At 39.8% G+C, this 22,891-nt stretch overlaps 4 protein-coding genes across 5 annotated transcripts; 2 read left to right on the top strand and 2 right to left on the bottom strand.

The window, feature by feature from the left end:
- The first annotated feature begins 447 nt into the window (after positions 1-447).
- Positions 448-5,572, top strand: LOC134181286 (radial spoke head 14 homolog). The gene is made up of 9 exons (XM_062648532.1): positions 448-542; positions 602-707; positions 1,953-2,039; positions 2,102-2,163; positions 2,970-3,119; positions 3,444-3,592; positions 4,311-4,539; positions 5,141-5,203; positions 5,281-5,572. The coding sequence occupies exons 1-9, from the start codon at positions 450-452 to the stop codon at positions 5,362-5,364; spliced, it is 1,023 nt and encodes a 340-aa protein (XP_062504516.1). The 5' UTR covers positions 448-449; the 3' UTR covers positions 5,365-5,572.
- A 999-nt stretch (positions 5,573-6,571) lies between these two features.
- Positions 6,572-10,331, bottom strand: LOC134181337 (uncharacterized). Its single transcript, XM_062648595.1, has 4 exons — positions 10,313-10,331; positions 8,463-9,527; positions 6,919-7,185; positions 6,572-6,862 (listed from the first exon to the last, which is right to left on the bottom strand). Exons 2-4 carry the CDS (start codon positions 9,513-9,515, stop codon positions 6,713-6,715), a joined length of 1,470 nt encoding a protein of 489 aa, XP_062504579.1. The 5' UTR covers positions 9,516-9,527; positions 10,313-10,331; the 3' UTR covers positions 6,572-6,712.
- Positions 10,332-10,662: 331 nt separating this feature from the next.
- Positions 10,663-16,809, top strand: LOC134181476 (golgin subfamily A member 3-like). The gene is made up of 5 exons (XM_062648746.1): positions 10,663-10,818; positions 13,606-13,693; positions 13,762-14,991; positions 15,090-15,178; positions 15,230-16,809. The coding sequence occupies exons 1-5, from the start codon at positions 10,663-10,665 to the stop codon at positions 16,643-16,645; spliced, it is 2,979 nt and encodes a 992-aa protein (XP_062504730.1). The 3' UTR covers positions 16,646-16,809.
- A 789-nt stretch (positions 16,810-17,598) lies between these two features.
- On the bottom strand, positions 17,599-22,831 carry LOC134181235 (m7GpppX diphosphatase-like). Of its 2 annotated transcripts, none has more exons than XM_062648474.1 (3): positions 22,351-22,831; positions 20,168-20,392; positions 17,599-18,100 (listed from the first exon to the last, which is right to left on the bottom strand). In XM_062648474.1, the coding sequence occupies exons 1-3, from the start codon at positions 22,822-22,824 to the stop codon at positions 17,825-17,827; spliced, it is 975 nt and encodes a 324-aa protein (XP_062504458.1). In that variant the 5' UTR covers positions 22,825-22,831; the 3' UTR covers positions 17,599-17,824. The 2 variants fall into 2 exon arrangements, with proteins under 2 accessions (XP_062504458.1, XP_062504459.1); XM_062648475.1 differs by lacking the exon at positions 17,599-18,100 and adding an exon at positions 19,727-19,865.
- Between the last annotated feature and the right edge of the window lie 60 nt (positions 22,832-22,891).

Here is a 22,891-nt window from a genome sequence, read left to right on the forward strand (position 1 = left end):
AAAACAAACTCTAGAAACAAGTCATCAGTTTGTAAGTGTATACTCTCAAACCGCTTACGTGTTAGCTTTTCTTCTAGAGTCTAGCTCTATAGATAACTGCCAAACAAACCCTAGTTCACTCATGCCTAGTTATGCCGCCACTGCCCACGCAAAGCCTTTAATTCCAACACCCTCCTGTAAACCAGCTACTTAGACATACTAATTAGCTAGGATGATAGGAGAGTGGAGTGACCATCTCAAAGTCGGGCTCACCACGCGCAGCAGTTTCTAACTCCATGTAGTGCTAGTAATTTTAGCATCTTTTTTTTATTTTTCCATAGAATGTAGTAAGCTCTCAAATTTTAGGCTAAATGGGAGGAGTTAGGTTAATTAAGGGCACGTGATACACGTGCTACACTGTCTCGATGGTAACAAACACTTCATGTACGCATGCTCGGCGTCTTGCTGCGATGGCAACTCCTCGTATTAGCGCTCGTTTACCTCCTAACATAGATCCTACCAAATCATCTTTGGCGTATGGAAATAGGCAGCTAATTAAACTGGTAGGCAAGTGTGGATTTGTACTGCGCTAGTGAATGAAATCGATTTCTTCTCTAATTAGAATGGCGAGCTGCAGTCATCGCAGCTAATCACGAGGCAACGAGCTTTGCGCTCTCTATGTGATGTCATGCATAAACCAGAAAATATGGCAGAATCTTTCCGTGTCGGTAAGAACGAGTTGAATGATTTTTTGTGTCCACCTCAACTTATGCATTTGATATCAATAAACAAAATCAATAAAAAATGAATAATCTATACTAACGATTACGTTTTAATTAATGTAGATATATTAGCATCACTATCAGATTGATATTTAAAATTAAGGTGAGCGTTTTTGATATTAAGGTATTTTGACAGCTAGAGAGTAGAGTTTAAATGTTTTCTTGTCGTCATGTAATTAGAGATGAGCACAAACAGAAGCTAATAAATTTATTGGATTTAACAATTTTTTTATTATTTATCTACTTACTTGTTGAAAATAACACTCACATTACACTTTGAACAATTAACGTTTTTCGACTCAATGTTGTTGACTTGACATCTGCATGAACCAAAGAAAGTTTGTTTTGTTACTAATTCTAAGATAATTATTACCAATGTTGGTAACATCACTAACATGGCACATTGGACTTGTCTTCTGTGGTCTTGTTAGCTCTTGCTAATATGTGTGTCATCAGTTTTACAGATGTGCCTACATACAGAAAGATTTTTGGAACTTACATATTTAAATTAAAATTGCAACAACTGAGTATATAGTTGTACCTCATGGAGCAGGAGCAGCTTTGCATAATTAGCTACATGGCAGAATGCTGGAGGTTTGGTCTGTACACTAGACATATTGTTGGAAATGACGTTTACAACGGCGCATGGTCAGGCATGAACACATCAGGCTTTTTTTCTTATACCAGTTTATGTTATGTGCTTGTATTGTACAGTAGCAGGGTTATAAGTTGGTGACAAATGGCTGAAAGCAGTGCTAGTGGTAATAAACTAATACTATTACTTGTGTGTGTGTGTGTGTGTGTGTGTGTGTGTGTGTGTGTGTGTGTGTGTGTGTGTGTGTGTGTGTGTGTGTGTGTGTTTGTATCTGACCACGTGAATGATCTGCTAGACATTGGTAATGATTTGTAGACATCTGGTGATATCTGCTTGTTAAGCTGATTGTGGTACAAATTTGATTAATATTCAATATGATTATATATAAATATTTAAACCATAACATGTGTCAAAATAATTATTGTCTGTTGACTAACACTTACTGTGTGTATTTAACTAGAGTTATGTAAGGTTTGATTACTATGAATGATACTTGTTGATATTAATTAATTAATTACAAAATTTATAATATGTATACCCTAAATGTACTTGATGCAGTCGTAGTTGATTGGATACAGAGATATTGTGGCTGATAGGTATTTTGGAAAGTTTAAAAACGTTGCTCATGGACGACGACCCTATTGTGAGATTGAAGGCAACAGAAGTACTGGACATCATGTCAAGTATCACTGAATGTGTTCAAGCAATTTTATGTAAAGTGTGATGTTGGTTGGTTGTGTGACAGCTCATGCAATTGGAAGAGACGCATTCCTGAAACAGTCTGTTATTAAACCTTTGTCTAAACTGGTGAGTTGAATGTAACATTTGAGTGTACAATTTTGGTTGTGGTAGCTGCATTCTATGATTGTACGTCATGTTTGTAGATATGGATACTCTATATCACATTTTACCAAAATAACAAAATATTTTGTGAAATTGAGTAGCTGCAAGGCTTGTTTTCATAGAACATTTAGTACGATTGATTTTGTCATTTTTGTGTCAGAATTGTAAGATTAATTAATGTCAATCTTACTATTGCCTTTTACTAATTAATGATTGTACTGTAATAGACTGATTACCAATGGTATGTATGCTGAATTGTGTGATAATGTGCTGACTCTTTCATGACTTAATTGTTGGAAAATTTGATGTTAACATGCAGGTGCATGTATGCATTTGAAGTACTCTGAGTATTTCACAATGTCAGACTTGTCAGCTTAGAAAACATTTTATGCAGGAATTAATAATCAATTAAGGTGTATGTGTAGGTGTATGTGTGTTAGTATCATGAGTTATAAGCATGCATCAGTTATTTGTTTAATTCTTGATACACTCAGCTCATTTTTGTGGATTTCTTTGTGGACATGACATGACACTTAATTTTTGTAAAGCACATGCAGCAATGAGTCAGCATGAGTAGGGAGTCTCAGAACAGGGACACAAAACTTTTTCATTTGTACAATGTAAAGCCCATAGGCTTAAAGTTATTAACCTAATTGCAATAGTTATAGTTTACTGCTGTTTTCATCTCTGTAATTGGTGAGCGAATGTCGATCTTTTCATTTATAGTTTGGGTGTATTTGTTTGGTTAATTCGATGTGTTGTATCACCAGTTGAATGATGAAGTCTTTGAAGTTCGAAGCAATGCTCACACAGCTATTGAGATGTTGACTCACGATTATTCGGGTGGTAGTGGTGTGTTGGCATCTGGTTTGGTGCCAGTGCTAGTGGAGAAGTTAAAAACTGAGGAAGATGAAATCAAGGTGAGATGAACACATTTGCTTGGATATCTTGCTTTGTTAATATTCAATGGAAACATCTAAACTTTGATGCATGTGGTGCTTGTTTAGAATTTTGGTTTTCTTGCAAATACTGATGCTTAGTTTCAGGGGGTCCAGTTAGCAAGTGGTTATCTGCATGAAATGACAGAATAACTTGTCAGTATTATCTTCTACCAAAGGATTTCTTAATTCTTAGTTAACGATTTACTACAGTGTTTTTAAACTGCTGTGTTTGTAATAGTTATAGTCAAGTTGGTGTAGATTGTATTGACGTTTGTTCTCGCTGCTTTGTTGACTCGATTGTAGGAATTAATATTGGACACTTTACACAATTGCATGCGGATCGACGCCATTCCTACTTTAGAGTGCAAGGCAATGGAAGTCTTTACTGACTTGTTGACTGATTTAAGGGAAGGTGTGAGAGCAAGAGCTGCCAGAAGTGTCATGGATCTGAGGTACACAGAATGGAGTAGATGTAGAATTGATTAATCAGTTAGTGCACAAGAATTAGAACACATGATTATGTTATAGTCCGTTCATGCAATCACTGGTAACCGGGCCAACACGGAGTCAAGCCAATCTGCGCTGAAATGGCCCACCTCAGACTGTCGTGCTGGAACAGTTTGGCTTGGCTCAGCTTGGCTTGCATTTACCATGTGAACGATAACCAAGCTGAACCACAGCCGTATTGTAGTCTTGTGTAGCCAGACCCTCTCCCTTGCATTATACTTATGTAGCCAGACTTTCTCTTGTTGTGTCATACTTTTAGTGATACAACCAATCTTTTAGACATGTTCTCCATTTGATCACTCTAATGCCATGGAAAAAATGCACGCAACTTGTAGCCAATTCATGATCAAGGAAACGTAGAAATGTACACGTGACCATGGGTATAGCTAGTGTGGGTAGCAAGATTGACACACACTCACTAAGTGATCTGGCTCACTTTTTCTGAGAAAAAATTGTCGTGTGAATGGGGTTGACTTGGCTCTCTGGCACGGGCTGGCTCGGCTTGGTTTGGAAAGGAGCTTGTATGAAAAGGCCACAATGTTTGATATATACAGACTTGTTATGTCATGCTTGAATTTCTGTAATATAGCCAATCTTATTGCCAGTGCTGGCAAGAGCAATGAACATGTCACACTGAGTTTAAATTTCTTTGTTTCTGATTAGTTTTCCTATAGCTGGCAAAGAGCAAGCTTGTGCGTGTGATGCTGTTTCTTACCTCGTTCATTTATTGTCTGACCAGAGCATGCTAGTGAGGGCACAAGCAGCTGGTGCTCTAATGAGCATTTCTATAACAACACAAGGGAAGTACGAATGCATCAAAGTTGAAGCTATCCCGGCACTCGTTGCATTACTGAACGATGGAAGTGAGGATGTGCGAGTTAACGTCGTTAAGGTGATAAAGAGGTCTTATGTATCACATGATATAAAGTAAAATTAGCGGCAATTGAAGTAATTCTTTCTCCAAAAATATGCAGCATAGGGTTTTGCCATCACCGAGTTGTTTGATTAATATCAAATATATGGTAGGCTTGTTATCTGTACATATTAGCACAAAGTAATGCCAACATGCTACAATATGTTGCAAAACTTCATTGATGTCAAACAGATTAATTTGTAAGTTATTCTGAGTAATAGTTTAAAAGATTGAATTTGTTAACTATACGACTATACCATAAATGCAAATTAGTTTGTAATGTTACAAATGCTCTTGAGTATTTAGCAAAATTTCTACTTGCAGCAATGTTTATTGGTATATTTAGAGGTATTAGAACTATGGACACACACACACACACACACACACACACACACACACACACACACACACACACACACACATGCATGCACACATGCACGCACACACGCATGCACACACGCATGCACACACGCACGTGCACACACATTTTATAAGGAACTGTATGTATGGACGAATAAAAGCATTTTTGGTAACAAGACATGAACTATGGCTATCTAATGGCCTCCTAACTTGTTTACAGGCAATCACTACTTTAGCTGAAGCACCAGAAGGTCGGCGTGCTCTTAGCTCAGTTGTACCCAAGGTTTGTAGCTGTGTTTGTGTCGTTTATGTATCTGTGTTACAAAAACCAACTGTTTGCATGTATGTGCTGTGCTATAGCTGAAAGAGCTCTACAGTGACAGCAATGATGTTGTTATTCACGCTGCCAAAACAGCAGTAGAAGTCATTGAATGGAAACCATAAGCGAATGCAACAATGATGTGTGAGTACTACCATACATCAGGTATTGCTGAAATATATGTATGGACTTATAAAGGAAGTAAAACTCTGGTAAGATATTCAGGCAATGCAAGCAACAATATTAAATTACTAGCTACATAGATGATACTGAATTATGAGTATACTGGACCACAACACAGTTGTTTAAAGTCTTTGGTTGTGGGAAGAAGCTCTACAGCTTGCATACAAAGTATGTGGTGAAATTCCCTAAAACTAGCTTTAAGGTTGGAAGGTGAAGTTTCATGTTAGGGTTAGACTCTACTGAGGGGTTGAAGATTCACTTCATGCAGTAAAGGAGAAATCCAGTAACAGAGCACAAACAGTAAACGATAAAAGACTCCATCTAACGTGTAGGAAGGTATAGCCTGTATAACAGTAAAGCATATATGAAGGGGTAGTCCAGTAAAGTGACATGCAGAGCTTGAGATGAACACCATGGAATGAACACAGGCACATTGAGAGATTGAAATTAAGTCAATCCTATGAGATGAGTGCATGAATATGTAAGAAATAAAAAGCTAGGGCAAACTCCTGACACCAGCTACCTAAAAACTGTAATGGTTCTGCACCTGCTGATACATCACTGCATGTGACTTACATCATTGGTTGTCACAAAACTTTGCTGTATGTGTACACTACCATGTACTAAACCACACACAGAGAAGACTTAATTAACCTAGGCTCGAGTGTCCAGCCGGTCGTCTCCCCTACACCAAGACAGACAATTGTTTTCAACTACAATTTGTTTTGAGATTCTATATTTTTAAAGAATTACAATAACATTTGCAAAAAGAATATTATGATGTTCAACACATGGGTGTATAGTCCCTAATAAGAGTCCAGCTGAGGTCATTCCCCCCCCCCCCTTTTAAGGTTGTCTTGGGAGGAAAGCTAGGTTACCCAGACTGGACTCCATCTTACATGCAAGCATGAACCCTCCAGTAAGATGGGAGAATGACTACAAAGAAATTGCACATGCTTGGTGAACATTGAGCTGCCTGTCATTGCATGTCCATCTTTCATTGCAGCCCCGGCCTCATGTTTCCAATGCATGTACTAGTATATGGCAACCAAGTATAGTAGAGACAATATTGTTTACTCCTGGCTGGAAGCATCAGCTCAAGGCAAAGTGAGTCAATGTGATACATCAAGGCTACACATTGTAGGTCATTGCACGAATTAATTGTTTATTTCCTAAATCATATAATCAAGACGACTGTTTGCTGAAAAATTGCATGGACAACATAATATCATTCAACGTATTGCTATGCTGCCCATCATGCAGTGGCAAGTTATTCCAAATTAATTTCCATTATAATACATTAGAGAATGGTATGATGTTCAGTTGCAGATTTCTAGGCAAAATATCAACTGATGCTGCAAATGAGGATGCAAAATGATTTCCAATATAGTACAAACAGATACTTTCAAGACGAGGTGGATGAAGTCCTAGTGGTAACAGCTGCAGCAAAACAAATGCCATCAAATAGAATTTAGTTAATTAAATAAGAAATTTACTCGATGATAAGCTGATGAGCAAAGTGAAGATGTTTCACGGCAATGTTCATTGTGTTCTTTCTCTGGTACACTCCAACTGGACAGCTGCAATAAATCAACTCCCTTTCCTTCTTCATCCACTAGAGTCTGGCAATTGTTTGGACCGAGAGATAATTTGGCCATACTAAAAGCTCCAAGATGTCGAACCACAGGATGACTGCAAGAAAGCAGTACAGTGAAGGATTTTAAGACTGGCCACACATAACGATCACGCTCTGCTTCCCATACCTAGAATTAACAAAGAGATTTCTACAGACAAAACTTTCAAATATTATCACATAAATTATATTACTGTGATTTGCTCATTTAATACTGCAAAACCTTGAAAGTTTTGTTGTGTATTATATGAAATCTACAGGCTTTACACTTGAAGATAAATACAATTGCAGCTGAAAACTCCCATTTGGCAGTGTACTGTACTATGTGCACTTTTCACATCAAATAAGTTGTAATAAAAAAGTTGTAAAGAAGTGTCCATTCAAAATCAGTGGCCAAAAATTATGTTACAATTGTTAGTTGAGTTACTGATACATGTTATCAGTAAAATAAATTATTACTTATCGATTATTATAGACTGCAATAATGATATCGTATCCAATGTGTTCCAATACGTTCATAAGAGAAACTTCACAGGCTTTCAGAAGTCTGAACTACCCTGAAAGAAGAAATTTGTGCGGAAGAAAAATTCGTGTGATTTTGTGCGATCACAAGCCCATCGCACAAAATAAATTCCACATATATTTTTCCCTTGCGCATGATCTTATTTGCGCATGACCTTATTGTCGCACAAATTAATTCCGCACAGGTAGTAATGTTTCTAGAAAAAGCACAATTTTTCTCCCACACAAATTTCTTTTTCAGGGTATGAGTTTCAGTCAGTTTACAGTGACTTTGGCTCTGCAAGCTTCCTACCAAATGTACCGTATTACTTTAAAGTACAGGATAACAAATCTGCAACTGATTCACAGTACACCTCACTGGCCGACTATTCATCAATTGGTGTGGTTTGGCTGGTGTACACGTGCACAAGATATTCAAATGCTGGACAGATTAAGGAGGTCTTTCATTGAAGAAGACTAGAGGACAGGTCTAGGTTAGGGCTTGTGCCAACAACCCATAGTAGCAAAGGCACTGACCAAGGTGCAACCTCAAGGCTTGGAAACTAAGTTCCAGATGAGACTATACTAAAAAGTAGGGTGTTGAAATGCCAGTGGTCTACTCCAGTTTTGTATGACACGTACTAATTCATATTCCTGCATGAGTTGAGTGAGGCAATTGTGATAGAATGAGTTCCTTGTCCAAGGAAATTATGTCTGTGCTCACCCCAAGAAAAGCAAAGGTCCCTCCTATGTTGCCACTCAAATGCAACTCCTTTGGAAATGAGCTACAGATTGACACCTCACACCCACCCATACATGCAAAAACAAACACAACACAACATAGCACAACACAATTTAGACAAACTAGAAAATGCAAAAGACTGAAGCAATGAAACCAAAACTAACACTTTCGGGAGTCTCAATTTTCATCCAGTATGCAGCCAACTGAAGTGCTTGCACCCACATCTCCTCTTTGTGTAAATATGATAAACACTGATACATGTCCACATCTCGCGTGCTGTTTTCTATAAGTTCTCTCCACTGACTCTTAACTTTCTGAGTAAAGAGCAACCCATTTGTAGCATGACACATAAACTTTATCATTCGTGGTAGCTTCTTTACAATGTCTAAACAGTCAGGATGATTGAGTTCAAAATCATGCCTTTCAGTAATGGTAACTGACAAATCACACAGCAAGTTTACAGTGCCTGCATTAATAATATCTTCCACCAACTTGGGATTAGACGAACAGCAGTAGAGACAAGCTACAGCTGCTTCTACATCAGTCAGTTCATTCTCAGTCGACATGGCAATGTTAATGATTGGATCCAGAGCACCTTGTTTCACCGCTTCTATTTGAGCTGACCGAATATCCAACAATGCACAAAGGACTCCGGCTCCTTTAGACTTCAGAGTTGAAGAAGAAGATAAATTTAATATCTTCACTACAAGTGGCAAAATTCCACACTTGATCATCATATCAGTCCGCCCATCACTACTCATGAATTCCTGAGCTGCAATCAAAGCCACTGTGCACACATGCTCTTCTGTCTGCCAAGTTGAGCTCACAAGCTGTACTAACATTTCAACTCCACCTTGAGAAGAAAAATAATCTGCAGCATCATAAGAACTCCGTCGATAGAAAGGTGAAAACAATTGTGACATAAGTTCAGTGCAAGCACTGTATTGATCTTCTGAATCTCGTGATTTCAGACGAACCAGACATGAGTCAACTGCATGTCTGCTACTTGTAAATATCTTACTCTCCACTTCTTTCAAACACTTTTCAAACATCATATCAGACATTCCCTCTTGCCTATATTTGTATCGAAGTGCTTTTTCTTCCGCATCACACTGATGAATGTCAAACACCTTTTCAGAATCTTGTTCAACACTCTCCACATGGTGCTGAAGGTTATCAAAAAGTTCAGCCTTCAATAAATCAAGCTTTGCATCCATCAGTCACCCACACTAGAGAAATGCAAATGATGTTCTCAAAACATACAACAGAGTTTCTTACAACCATTTTTAATCTTCTAGTCAGAATTTAATGTCATGATGTACGTATGCATACAATCATATTCTTTGAATTTTATACAAAGAATTCTTAGGGACGTCATTAGAATGATGTGTTTTGGTTCTAAAGGTGAGTGATGTGCATGCAAAGGTGATAAAATTGTGTTAAAATGTCTCTAATTTTCTCAACAAAATGACAACCATAGTCAATCAAAATCTAGAGATACATGCTGCATCTGAACAAAATCGTCAACGAAGGAACTATTATTATGTCTTAGTCATTTAGATGGCGAGGACGGTACATGTATAGAGCACCTTTGGGTCCTTACACACTGTATTAGTTGATCATCAATGAATAAGATAACAAGGTATACTTATACACTACTAAAATACAGATAATCCCTACGACATGTGACTTGTGGTGTGTGTGTGTGCGTGTGTGTGTGTGTGTGTGTGTGTGTGTGTGTGTGCGTGTGCGTGCGTGTGTGTGTGTGTGTGTGTGTGTGTGTGTGTGTGTGTGTGTGTGTGTGTGTGTAATCAAATTTCCACCTTTTGACAACATCACAACACTAAAGTAGTAATATTAAATTAATTAAACCTTTACACCGTCTAGCAACTGTAGGTGTTTGACAGGCATGCGCACCTATAGCTACTGTATAAAGGAACATGTATCTCAATAAAGCAAGCAGATCCTAATTACCAGTTATATCAAAAGTCTCATCAATGCTTTAGCAAATTACCAGAAGTATTGAATATTCCTCTTGGCGTGTCAATCGATCATCCGGGTATCAAAATTAACTTAGACCTCGGAAACCCGGTAGAAGAGCGCATGGACTGCCAAAATCTGAAACCGATAAACTGCTTCTCTATTTTGAAATTACATGCATGACAATATTAGCAAGACTGAATACACATCGAGCGATCGAGTAAATGTATTTACTAACAAAACTGTCGAGATTTCTAGTGTTTCATCATCTAGTATTCTTCGTCTCTGGTTGGTTGAAATTGCAAGTGAGGGCGTGAAGACTAGCAAACGCGCTACGCTATTAGCCATTAGTTTAGTAGCTATCAATGATCAGAGTGTGACGTCATGGAACTCAGGGCGGAGAGCGGACGTCGTGAGGCGGCTAGAACGGCGACCAAGAGAGACGGTGAGGTCGACTGGAAAGCGCAGCACGAGAGACGCGTTGCTGAGAGAAGGGAGAGAACGGAGCATGAAAGAATCGAGGCAGAGAAACTGCAACAAGTGAGCAGAGAGTCAGACACACAAGCAACACATGATAACCTCTTATCTAATTCTCTACACAGACAGTCAGTTAGGTGATAGACTAGCACATAGACGTATCTTTGTTTTAGGTTGATGATACGGTGTCATTAGCATCATCTAGAATGAGAGAGATGGGCTAGTGTTTTGGTGTTGTGTGTTGTGGTGCGTGGGATTGTTTGTCAATCCCGCACAATTAACACACACAAACTCTACACCACCTCCGTGTTTATTGCATTGACTGTATTGCGTAGACACGTAGCAGAAGGCTAATGTTAGAATGAAACGAAATGGTGTACACAAGAAGAGATTACTGGCAATTATGATAATGTATTCAAGCCATCTACGTTGTTGCCTATCCTGTCTAAACAGGGCAGCAAATAGCTTCTATGGAGCATGTGGTGGTGGCAGCAGGCTGAGAGCATGGGAACATATAGTGGACTGCCACTGGTCTGTTTGAAGTGTACATGGGTATGTAGTTTATTTTCTAAGCCTTTGTAGATCTCGTGTCTACATTGCTTCTCGAATTGTCGGATTTATTGCTGTGCTACAAGTATGTGCGCATTCTTGGGTTCTTGTTGTGTTGATGAGCAGCAGAGTAACAGGGTAACATATTTGTATTTCTGATTTTTGTCTGACACAGTTGAGTTAGAATTTATGTAGGGTAATGGGGTAGTAATTTGATACATGTCAGTATATTGCTATGTATGAGTGTTGTAGTCGCTTGATCTTACTACCGTATGGAGCAGTAGCCTTCTGCCAATCAGCATGTGGGCGACCATCTCTGAAATCTCAATCGTTCTTGAGATAATTCGGGATTTTTGTCGTCACTGCTAATCTTGTGGGTGGGGCAACTTCATGAACAGAGTTTTGTTCTGGCAACTACGACTTACGAATAGTTGTAACTATTGCTTGCTTGGGTACGTTTCTCTACTGCATCTATTGTGGTAGCGACAAATAAGGCATACGTATTAGATCTTTCGCTGTACCTTATGAAGTTGCGGTGTATGAGGCGTTTTTGTTGCTATTGCTTCGCTGTCTCGGATGTCCATTCAAGTAGCAATCGACTTGCTATGAAACTCATAATCCTACGTCAAGTAGTTTAGTAATAGTAGCAGAGATTTAAATCCTAAACTGGAGGTAAGACGCTTCACGCTCAAACAGAGTTAGATATTCACGGAGTTGCCCCGGTCATGGAGTTGCCCCGGATGACCTTAGTTGAAATTTGGGAAGATGCTAATGGTATAGCATTTAATGATACTTAATTGGTACTAGTGATTTGCAAAGTGTAGTGTTAGCTGGTACACAGCAGCAGAGTATGCTCTTTGCCACATGTCCGACAGTTAGGTTAGAAAACGAGAGGAGTGCGATGTTATGTGGACATTGTAGTGCAATATTCCTTGAGTTGTCATTGCTGGTTGGGATATATTGGATATATTGGCATCTTAGTAGAATATGGGATATTGATTTTGATCTAATAGAGAATCACTGCCGGATTAGTAGAGAGGCTAATCACTTATTTACAACATTTGGCTAGAAGTTTGTACTTACGACTGTTTTAGCAAATCTCAGACTGTAATCACGTTCTCCAAACATTATGTATGCACCATGTGATGGTCTACATCAATCACATTGACTTCATGCAGAGTGTTATTGAAATAGAGGACACTGTAGTTAATTGCTTTACAGTTTTGTTCTGCATTGATTGTTCATTCATCAAGCATTTCTTTGTGTGGTGATAGTATCTTGACTGATTTCCAATAACCTTGAACTTTGCACTGTACACTATGAATAAACAGCATAACTGGATCTTACCACATCTTACGTATTAGGAGGGCATGGTTTCACTGCATTTCCCTTTCCAGGAAAACAGTCCTAATGTGGTCAAACTTTATTATTTTACCTACTTTAGTGTGTTAATTAATTAAATGACACAACACAGAGTTTCTGTGCCTTACTGTCCTTTACCAGTATTAGAGACACTACTATAGTTAGTATTTTGTCTCTTGATGGAACGACATGGCAGGATACCGTATAATGGTTGGTGGCTGCAACATTATGTATAATGTATTGAGATCACTCTTAGAACTTGTTTTAGCATAATGCATGACTATTGTTCGATGAGATGTTCCACCTATTCCTCCATGAGATCTTCCACAAATGAGAAGGAACAGTATTTAATCTGGGTAGAATATCTATATGTGTACTAGTAATTAAGAGGTAACAATATGGCTCTATGCCTTGTGTGGTTAATAAGAATTCAATAATGATGTCACAAGTTGTGGTTTACTTTGTAGCTTACCTGAGCTATTAATACAGCCATTCATGACTCTATGGGAACTTCTTCTAAAAGGGAAATATAAATGGCTGACCAGTGATTTTAGTTTGGTGATAATAGGGTAGTTCAGTGTGTCTTTAGAAACTGGCTTTATACTTACCATCTGGAAGCACAAATGCTGTCTTTTTGTCAGTTTGAATATGAGTTGCTGTGGCAGGTGTAGGAAAACTACCAGGACATGTTATTGAAATAGTTATCTTGTCTTGTTGACCCTTGTGGTTCTACTGATTACATGTTGCAGGTTGCTTTGTATTGCACTGTCAATATAAAGAAGCAAACAAACGTAGTTTTATTTAGGCTCCACACAGGATACAATTACCGTCTAGTGTAACTTATGGTGTTATTAGTTTTATTTTGTTTATGTTCTATTGTCTGTAATATTAGTTAGAACATGAGTTGCTTCTTCAGTCTTACTTTGACTTCATTTGCAGCAATTGGACAGGAAGCTAGAAATGAGAAAGGGTCGGGAAATCTACAGCTCAGTTCAGAGACTTGGCATGAATTCAACAGATGGAAAAGGTATGAGAAAGAACGTCTTTTTTGTGTCGTTATTTCTGAACAGGAAATATGTTTGTGTATGAGTTTAGAACTGAGAGAATTTAGTGCCAATAGGACATCTCGACTTCGTCGTAGTAATGAAGATGTTGTATCAGACAGTGGGGTGACTGCTGGTCCTACGACCACCAGAAGCACTCCACGAGGAGCCCAGCTGGCTTATGAAGTAGCCCAGCTGAATAAGAAGAGAGACAAGCTGGAAGACAAGGTTAAGAAGCTGGAACGTCGTCTACATGAAGAACGAGGACAACGAGAATGTGATATGGCACTGTTGAGGCAGTCTCAAAAGAATAGCATCTCTGAATACACACAGAAGATACAGCAATTGGAGACAGAATTGTCACAGTCTAAAATGAGCTCAGAAAGACTGCGAGGTCAGCTGGAACGGAAGGATGCACAAAAAGATCTGACTGCAGCAAGAATGGCTCAACTCGAGGAAGAAACTGTTCAACTGAAGTCGAGACTAGAAAGGCACGGATCTATGAAAAGAAGGAAAGACATGTTTGAACAGAAGGCCATGGAGTTAGAGAAAGAGAATCTTCGATTACATAGCCAACTGGCCAGAGAGTTGCATCGAGTAAAGACGGAGGTTGACAGTCGCATTGTTGTGCAACAAGAGAAGCTGAAAGTACAAGCACATCTGGAAGAGGAAATGGAGAACGCTGAAAAATTGAGAGCTCGAGTTAAGAGATTGGAAAGAGAGAACGATGGAATGGCAAAGAGTCTAGAAGCAAACAGAGGTGAAAGCAATGCAAGAGTCAGTCGGTTAGAGGCTGATCTGAGAGACCAGACAAAACTGGTAGAGAAATACAAAAATAATCATATGGATCGTGAAAAGCTGGAGACAGAACTAGCAGCCAAACAGGATGAAAATGTCAAATTGTCACGTGAAGTATATCGCTTGCAGGTGGAATTGGAGAGAGCTAGAAGCAGATTTAGTGCCCCTGAGAGAGATGCAAGCAGTCAATCACAACACACAAGTTTGTATCCTCCACGTGGGGAGCGCTGTCGCAGTTTAGGTGATGTATCTAGTATAGACAGTGGAATGATGAGCGGAGAGGGACTGTCTGTTGTTTCTGATCTGCGAGCCAAGGTTGCTAAGCTTCAGATGTATGCAGAGAAGGCATACCAAGAGAAGGCAGCTGCAGAAAAGCATTTGTTAGACAGTGAATATGAAAAGGAAAAGCTGAAGACACGTTACAAAGACGAAATTCACTTTCTGAGACAGATGAACATTCAACTTGTCAGCGATGAGGCAAAAGGTGGACTAGAGTAGTTTTGATTATCGCTGGCCATTAAGCTTAAGTTGATGGTGAATTCTGCATATTCATTTGATATTAAAATTGTACTTTTTTTGTAGAAAGTAATTTGACAGAAGTGTTAGCAATGGTCAAGAAAGCAGAAGAGGCCGAGGATGCGCTAAAACAATGTGAATCTCTTGAACTGAAAGTGAGCTGTTTGTTTTGTGATTCGAGATTCTGTGTATAACAGATCTTTTAGGTTGACAGACTTCAAGTTGAGCTGAAGAGACGAGAAAGCCACGTGTCACAGCTAGAGTACCAGCTCTTAGACAAAGAAGCCGTCGTTGCGTCTCTTTTTTCTGAATTGGATCGTCACAACGTCGAATTGGACCAGACAGTGAGGCTTCAGCGACGACCAGAATATCGGAGTGCTTCTTCAATTCATAGTCATCTTACTACACCCACACTTTGTGATTCCCGTCAGTCTCTGCTACAGTGTGACAATCTCATGTCTCCGTTTGATCCAGATGCACGTACCGATTATGAAAAGATCAGCCGTTCTGCTAGTACCGGTCCAGCTTCTCAGTGGTTTGTGAAACCTCAACCATTGAGGAGAACTAACAGCGAAGGCAGTAGTCCTGTGTTTGGATTTGGTGGAGTTGGACTCACGAGACAACCTTTTTACAGTCTAGAAGCAGAAGCACACATGAATGTAGCTTTAGAAGCTCAAGCTGTTGCCCGAGGTCTAGCAGAGTTAATGCAGTCTGGCGAATCACTCGATCAAATTGGCAGTGATGACGGTAGCACAGACAATGTTCCCGATGGTCAGCCAATTCGAGAAATATATCATACAGTAGCAGCTGCCAGACTTCTCAACTTTCGTCCTCTTCCTGCCTCAAATGGACAGCATCCACGATTTCGACGGACAGGAAGTGATCGTAGTACTCACTTACGACAGTCCAGTGGTGATGCAGCTCATCCACGTCAATCTAGTGGAGACAGTGAGTTGTCGATGCCACCGTCTCCGGGTTCAAGCAGTTGTAACACACGAATTACAAAATCAAGCGCTAGTTACTGTAGCAGTCCTGATCAAGACTATTATGACATTTATGCTCCAACTGGACAACTCATTACTTCAAATGGTGTGACAGGAGAGTCTTCTGCAAAGTTTACTGGCATTCCAATTCGTCCGGTTGCTCTGAAACCCGGCAGTCACAGTCCCTTACCACAACGACCGTTATCTCCTCGCATTCGAGGCAACTATTTCCAGCCTTTGACAATGCAGAGTGTGTCATCGGAGTCTGAAGATGATGCTACGTCGGTTAGTGATCAAAAAACAGGACAACACTTGAAGCAACGCAGTGGAAGTTACGAGTCTCTGAAGACTGATCTCAGTGTCAGCACATCAGCCGTCCGTGGTCTGCATGCAAGGCTAGAGCAAGCTCAGAGGATGGTTGGCCGACATATTGAACAGTTGAGCATCTCGGGTGATTCATCTGTCTTTGAGCTGTCTCATGGCGTGGCAATGAGAGACGACTCATACTGTGAAAATCCTGAGGACAGGGAGCGGCTTGGTTCAACTACAAACTATCGACCTGTTCAACAGTATAAGAAACAAGGAGTACGATCAGCAAGTGTAGGATCATTAGACAACTTGAGAGCAACTCGTTGCTAACGCATCCTTTACTGTACATGGAAACTGTATTTTAGTGACAATAAGATGACTGTATGTATGATGTTGCTTTTTAACTAGTAGTTTACAGTACCTGGAGGCGTGTTTGTAAATTGTGATAATGAAGTACTATTGCAGAAGAAAAAATATCAACTGTTGATTACACCTCATAATGTGCAGGGAAACATGCCCATCTCTTGCTGAAGTTTTGTATAGTAAAGTATGCATATGTTTTCTAGTTGGCATACAACATTTGGACTAAGCTTTTTAATGATTGCTAACTGCATCAGCCAATTTTAACTAAAGGAAACACAATGGCTGATTTAGTGAGTGCATGAGTAGTGTATGACTTGTACTTAGTTGACCTACTTGCTGTTTAAACATTTTCACTAAGGTGTGTGTGTGTGTGTGTGTGTGTGTGTGTGTGTGTGTGTGTGTGTGTGTGTGTGTGTGTGTGTGTGTGTGTGTGTGTGTGGTGTGGTAGCTCAGTTGGTTAGAGAGTCATCTTATGGAGTGTTTACATCCGGGACCTTGAAGGGTCGCAAGTTCAAGTCACAGTGATGGCGAGCTATGGCATAATTTCCTTAAGCAAGAAACTAACATACATTTGCTTCTCGGCCATCGGCTGTGACGTGACATCAGCCACTGGGGTCCTGGTGAGACTTTGGGTGCTCACACCACAGTCGGCTTCACAAGTCGGTGCTCCTGCGAGTGCCTGGCCCGGCTCCAGGAGTTTGCTATCACAGGCCCAGAGTTCCCTGAGTAGCGCACAGGGCCCAGCTTAACAGCTGGGGGCGTGACCTCTAAGAGGCAGCTCCTGACATTTAGGATTTTAGGATTTTTTAGGTGTGTGCGTGCATGTGTGTGTGTGTGTGTGTGTGTGTGTGTGTGTGTGTGTGTGTGTGTGTGTGTGTGTGTGTGTGCAAGTGTCACATTATGAATTAGAATATCACAGACTAGTATGGTATCTTAAACTATTTGCAGCTATGCTCTAGTACAGGTCCATTACAGTCATATCTCTGTATGGTGTACCTTGAATGTAAAATATGCCATCATTTAGTTATATGGGCATAAATCTATTAAACAATCAAATACAACACTGTTAAACAATCTGCAAATAAAAGCATCTACCAGATCAGATGCCTATACACACAGATGCCACTACAAAACCAATGTGCTCACTCATTGCTTCAGACTTCCTGATTTCTCAAACATCTCCCACAATACTTCTTGGCTTCTTAAACAAAACGTAAGTGTACAATCTTGATAGTAGGAAGTAGAGATGTGCTCTATGTTATCGATCACATCTTGAAGAAGATGGGCACGGCCTGCAACACCACCAGGGTGGTTCACCATGATGTGTACATAGTGAACATGGAAATGGTAGTACGATGGATGATAATGAACATACACCTTGACCTTTCGAGGCGAAAGACCATACCGCTCTTCTATGGCAGCCTAAAGACACAGAAGTGCATTCATACCAATAACATCACAACACACTAATGACTGGTCAAAGTAAACAGCGAAGTCTTGAACTCATTACATGCCAAGCATATAAAGCAGGGCATATGCTACAACAGCACAACCAATTATTGTTTCAGCAAGTAAACAAATCTGCAAATTGCCCTGTAATTTAAATGCAATGAACCATACAGTAAGCCTGTTTATCAAGTTTTACCCAAAAAAACTATCTACACTTTGCTGTTGCAAAGTATGAAAATCATACTCATCAACCAATTTTGCCAGTAAAATGTTAGAATTCAAAAACCACACTTTCAGAGAATGGTTCATATATTTATATTCATATTAAACTAATGCCAGTCTGATAGTCAATCAGCTTATCAATCAACTCTTCAGTTCTGGATATATGCAAATGTTACAACCAGCTGACAGGGCCAGCGGGCAGGGTGGGCCAGGTGGGCCATGGCCTACCCAACTTGAAAATTGGACGTTTGCCAATGGGCTTTTGACGAGGACTTCCAAGAATATTGATTCAAGTAATTAAATAAATTAGCTATTTCTTACATTTATCATGGGCGGGGCTTGACCATGCTAGACCTGGCCCACCCAACATCTAGAGTGCGCCACCAGTAGATATACTGTATGTCAAGTCCCATCTTGTCATTGTGTGTTGTACACGATCTCTAGCCTTGCACCTAACCCTCTCATATGCCAGATTCAACATATATGTAGTGAATTCTCAAGGCTGTCTTGTGCATCCACAAAAGCAAAACCTAGTGTCTTCAAAGGTAGCCAAAGTTCTTCACAGTTCCTGCCAGTTGTGATTTAGAGATCCCTAGGTAGTGTGCAAACAGCAGCAGAATGCCTAACACAAATAAGCAGAAATACACTACTAGTTGAATGTGGGAGTACATCTGTAGCAGCAAGAGCACCAATCAAACTCACTTGCTGCTGATCAGCTTCGACATCATTACAAGATTAACAAATTGCACTGAAGGTAGGGGGCCATTCGAATTCAGATGGGTTCTCAACCAATTGTAAGCAGCGAGAGAGTACTGAAGGTGGGGCAAATAGTGTAACGACACATTATATAGGGGAGTGGCTACACTACCATCTATAGAATACACTACACATCCTGTAATCATAAAATGTTGACAAGTCTGTTATACTTACGATGTTACTATAACAACATATGAAACACATGCTAATACTTCCACTTGCAGTATTCCTTATCAAAAAGTCCATAATTTCATATTGCGTTAGGCCAGACCAATTAAATTTCTTGATGTTCAGATTCGCCAGTCCAGTTTTGAGCTTGAACAAAACAAAAAATTTGATGTGTGCATGTGCATTGATATTATGATTGCTGTAAAAGATTTGGTACATACAACCCAGCCTCGTCCCCAGGCGTTCGCCTCGCTCCTCCATGCAGTGCTCGTGCGTCACATGACTAGGCAATGTCACAGCCTCACTCGTCGGAGAGAGGCGAGGCATTCATGTGACGCGCGAGCACTGCACGGAGGAGCAAGGCGAATGTCTGGGAACAAGACTACATGTGGTCAAGCTACTGTTTTCATGTTCCACTTCAACTTGGTATCACCCGCCATTTGTATCAGTGTATCTCACGGTTGTAGGCAGTGCAATGAGAACTGCACATGCTCAAAATCCTACATGATCATTCGTGTTATATTTTGGTCGGTCCGTCTGGTTTTCATATCCAAATATCCAAGCATAAAAAGTTTAGTTGGCCTGGCCATAACTACAAAAAACACCATAAATTAAGCTTTAATAGCTAAACATTTACATATTAAAGCAATAGATTGACAATAATATAACCACATTAAAGACATTGCAAAAATGAGTGATTACAAAAATTAATTTAAAAATAAAAAATTTAACCTTTTAGATATTTGATGTGCCTATAGAATATGATAATACATAATACACATAAAAACAGTCCAAAATTGTTAGTCCTATGTCCATATATTGTATTACAACTGACCAGCTAAATCCCTGTCTAATAGTCTACAACAAAAATATTAATACAGCAACTGTCCTTACCCTTCCCTTTGCCAGCATGTTCTTTAGTAATGGCAAATGTTGTGTTGATAGATCTCTTAGGCATCTTATCCCTCGTGCATAGCATATACCCAATAAATAGAGACTATCCACAGTTTTCCCATCCCACTTGAGATCAGAGATAAGAACAAATCCAGTTTCCGGATCCGGATCATCAAACACGGTTCTCTCAGTTTCAGCTTTATGATCAAGAATGTTGTAGACCCACTGCAACATAAACAAACGTAATCATTATAATCTGTGTCTATTTGACACCAGCAGCACTGCATATTACAACGGCACTAGCTACTGGACACATATACTTGTACAAGCAGCACCTTAACAGTAAAATTTAAACCTGTGCACCCTAGCGCGCTTTACATGAGTGTAGCTTAGATAACACCCTTGTCAAGCCGGAATAACAAGGCAACTAGCAAAACTACCTGGATAGATTAGCCTCAATTTCCATGCATTCACTTACCCAATTGCTACTGAATTGAACGTGTACCCGAAGGAATATGGCCTCCAAATTTCGACTAGAATTCTGACCATGACCATAGATAAAAATACATTACTTATTTAATCACCTGGCACCAAGACCGGAAGTGGCAGTTTTTGTGATGAAGTCAACTTCTTGAAAACCTGAGCAGTCACGGCCGCATTGACTGTGTGGAGTCCTAAGGCTCTGACAAGTACTAAAACCATCTTGAATGTATATCACACTTGTCTACATAAATGGTAATCATGTTTGACCCTACTGTATATCCATATGACAGCTAGATCTGCATACAGAAGTTTGTTACCAAACGTGACAAACTAGCCATAATTGTGGCTAGAACTACAGGCAGATGCAACCTGGTCATTCTGCAGTTTCCATATGCAAAGAACCTCATTGCTGTCAAACTTGTCCATCTGTTAATTTAGACAAGACGTAATAAGGAGTACTATACGCCCAATACTATACGCCCAATACTAGTGTGGCTTCTACACTAGTCCGCAGTATCTACTAACATAGCAGTTTCCATAGTTACTCCATTCTACTCTAGATATTGTGTCTAGAACAAGACTATGGCTGAAGTAAGCTGTCTGTCTTGTTCCATTACGTCTGTCTTGTTCTATTATTCTTTCAAGTAAGCAACATTTGTTAACTAACAAATCCTAAATATCTGAGAATTGGTTTTATCAGGCCATAACTAAAGCAAATTCATTTAGTCTTTAACTGCAACTGTAAATTTAAACATGAGATGCATTGTCACACCGTTGCTGATGCTGTGTTCATCATGAGTCATGCCTGCTAAAATTTACTGCATTAGTCCAAACAAGTTAATTCGTTACTACAGCCATGAGTCAGTACACAGACCAACTACAGCTGGACTTGTGTAATGCAATGCTACTGTAATTGTTTACAATCAAGGGCAACTGACTTTGAGCTCTTTGCGAGCAACCCTTGCAAGACTGACAACTGATTAGTGTCACTCAGTGTTGTTATGTACAGACGCACTCAGGTTTTGTATCTGTACACAAACCTTCACAAACAAGGCCAATGTCATTGTGCTGCATTTCAATCATAGATGAAAATTAGGGCAGACTGTAAGCAAGATGGGCGTTGCCAATAAAACTTGGAGTTGCCTCAATGGTGTCACTATATGGGGGTCATTGAAGAGTCATAGACCCTCCAAAACTTTGTAGAGTATGATATATGATGTAGTTTACAACAGTACATGTACATGCCCTATTTTGTCATTAGTTAATAATTTGAAATTGATAGTACAGTGTAACATGATTTGCATGAGCAGCCAACCAGCGATATGTAGAGAGTACCAAAGAATTTTTACAGTATCAGGGATACCCATCTGGCGCTATGCCACTGCATGAATCACCACCCAATTTCTAGAGCGCCAGAGGAGTGCCAAGACACAGCACCAACCATTTCAAACTTGAGCACCCCTGCCTGAGTATATGCTCGAAACCATTATGAATAGACAAGCAGTCCGAATCACTTACAGATATGACTGATCTCTACACAGTTGGTCTAAATTAATTAAGTTTAATGTCAACTGGCAGCCCAAGCCCCAAATCATGGAAGTCCGGCTATGCCACTGCTTCCCTCAATCAATCATTTGCAAACAAAATTGAAACCAATGGGCACGTGCTAGCTAATAAACTTTTTCCTATTTACTGCAGACCTGCATGTCTTCTGTCTTCTGCTCGATAAACTTCTTAGTGATTGTCTCGTAAAGACGTGGAGTCTCTTCAACCATAAACGATTCCTGAGATCCCAACTTGGCCAGAAGCTCGTCAGACGCAGGATAGATGACGGTCGTCTGAAGTGAATTCAAGAGTGAAGGTGGATATGCATCGTACTGTCTGTAGATGTCGTTCGACATTTTAAATTTCAATTTTGTTGATGATGACAACAACTTCTTGACATTCTCCTCTGTAAAAGCAGTTTTTTCTACTATAACAACTGCATCACCGGGACGTTCATCAATGTTGGCCTGTACAAACATTGTCTTGTGATGAACATCTTGACGTAAAATCTTCACATTATGAAATCCATCCAACGACATCAAAGCCAAATCATCAGATTGCTCTTTTTCCGACTCGCCGTCTATCTTTGCAGCCTTAGCTTGAGGCTCTGACTCTCTCTTTGCCTGCATTATCCGGGGGGGTAGCTTGGAAAAAAATACGGGAACTTGGACGTTTAGTAGGTGTGACGTTACATAC

Source organism: Corticium candelabrum, chromosome 6, assembly GCF_963422355.1.
Source record: "Corticium candelabrum chromosome 6, ooCorCand1.1, whole genome shotgun sequence".
Taxonomy (NCBI): Eukaryota; Metazoa; Porifera; class Homoscleromorpha; order Homosclerophorida; family Plakinidae; genus Corticium; species Corticium candelabrum.

Bases quoted from the DNA above. Each gene is read 5' to 3' on its own strand.
- LOC134181235 (XM_062648474.1), bottom strand. From the start codon at position 22,824: ATGCAGGCAAAGAGAGAGTCAGAGCCTCAAGCTAAGGCTGCAAAGATA. The intron at 20,393-22,350 runs GTCTGCAGTAAA...TTTATGTTGCAG, and splicing joins AGAAGACAGAAGACATGCAG to TGGGTCTACAACATTCTTGA. The intron at 18,101-20,167 runs GTAAGGACAGTT...CTGTGTCTTTAG, and splicing joins ACATGCTGGCAAAGGGAAGG to GCTGCCATAGAAGAGCGGTA.
- LOC134181337 (XM_062648595.1), bottom strand. From the start codon at position 9,515: ATGGATGCAAAGCTTGATTTATTGAAGGCTGAACTTTTTGATAACCTT. The intron at 7,186-8,462 runs GTTAGTTTTGGT...TGTTAATTCTAG, and splicing joins AAATTGAGACTCCCGAAAGT to GTATGGGAAGCAGAGCGTGA. The intron at 6,863-6,918 runs GTAAATTTCTTA...GTTTTGCTGCAG, and splicing joins GCTCATCAGCTTATCATCGA to CTGTTACCACTAGGACTTCA.
- LOC134181286 (XM_062648532.1), top strand. From the start codon at position 450: ATGGCAACTCCTCGTATTAGCGCTCGTTTACCTCCTAACATAGATCCT. The intron at 708-1,952 runs GTAAGAACGAGT...TGTGGCTGATAG, and splicing joins GGCAGAATCTTTCCGTGTCG to GTATTTTGGAAAGTTTAAAA. The intron at 2,040-2,101 runs GTATCACTGAAT...GTTGTGTGACAG, and splicing joins AGTACTGGACATCATGTCAA to CTCATGCAATTGGAAGAGAC.
- LOC134181476 (XM_062648746.1), top strand. From the start codon at position 10,663: ATGGAACTCAGGGCGGAGAGCGGACGTCGTGAGGCGGCTAGAACGGCG. The intron at 13,694-13,761 runs GTATGAGAAAGA...GTATGAGTTTAG, and splicing joins GAATTCAACAGATGGAAAAG to AACTGAGAGAATTTAGTGCC. The intron at 14,992-15,089 runs GTGGACTAGAGT...CTTTTTTTGTAG, and splicing joins TGTCAGCGATGAGGCAAAAG to AAAGTAATTTGACAGAAGTG.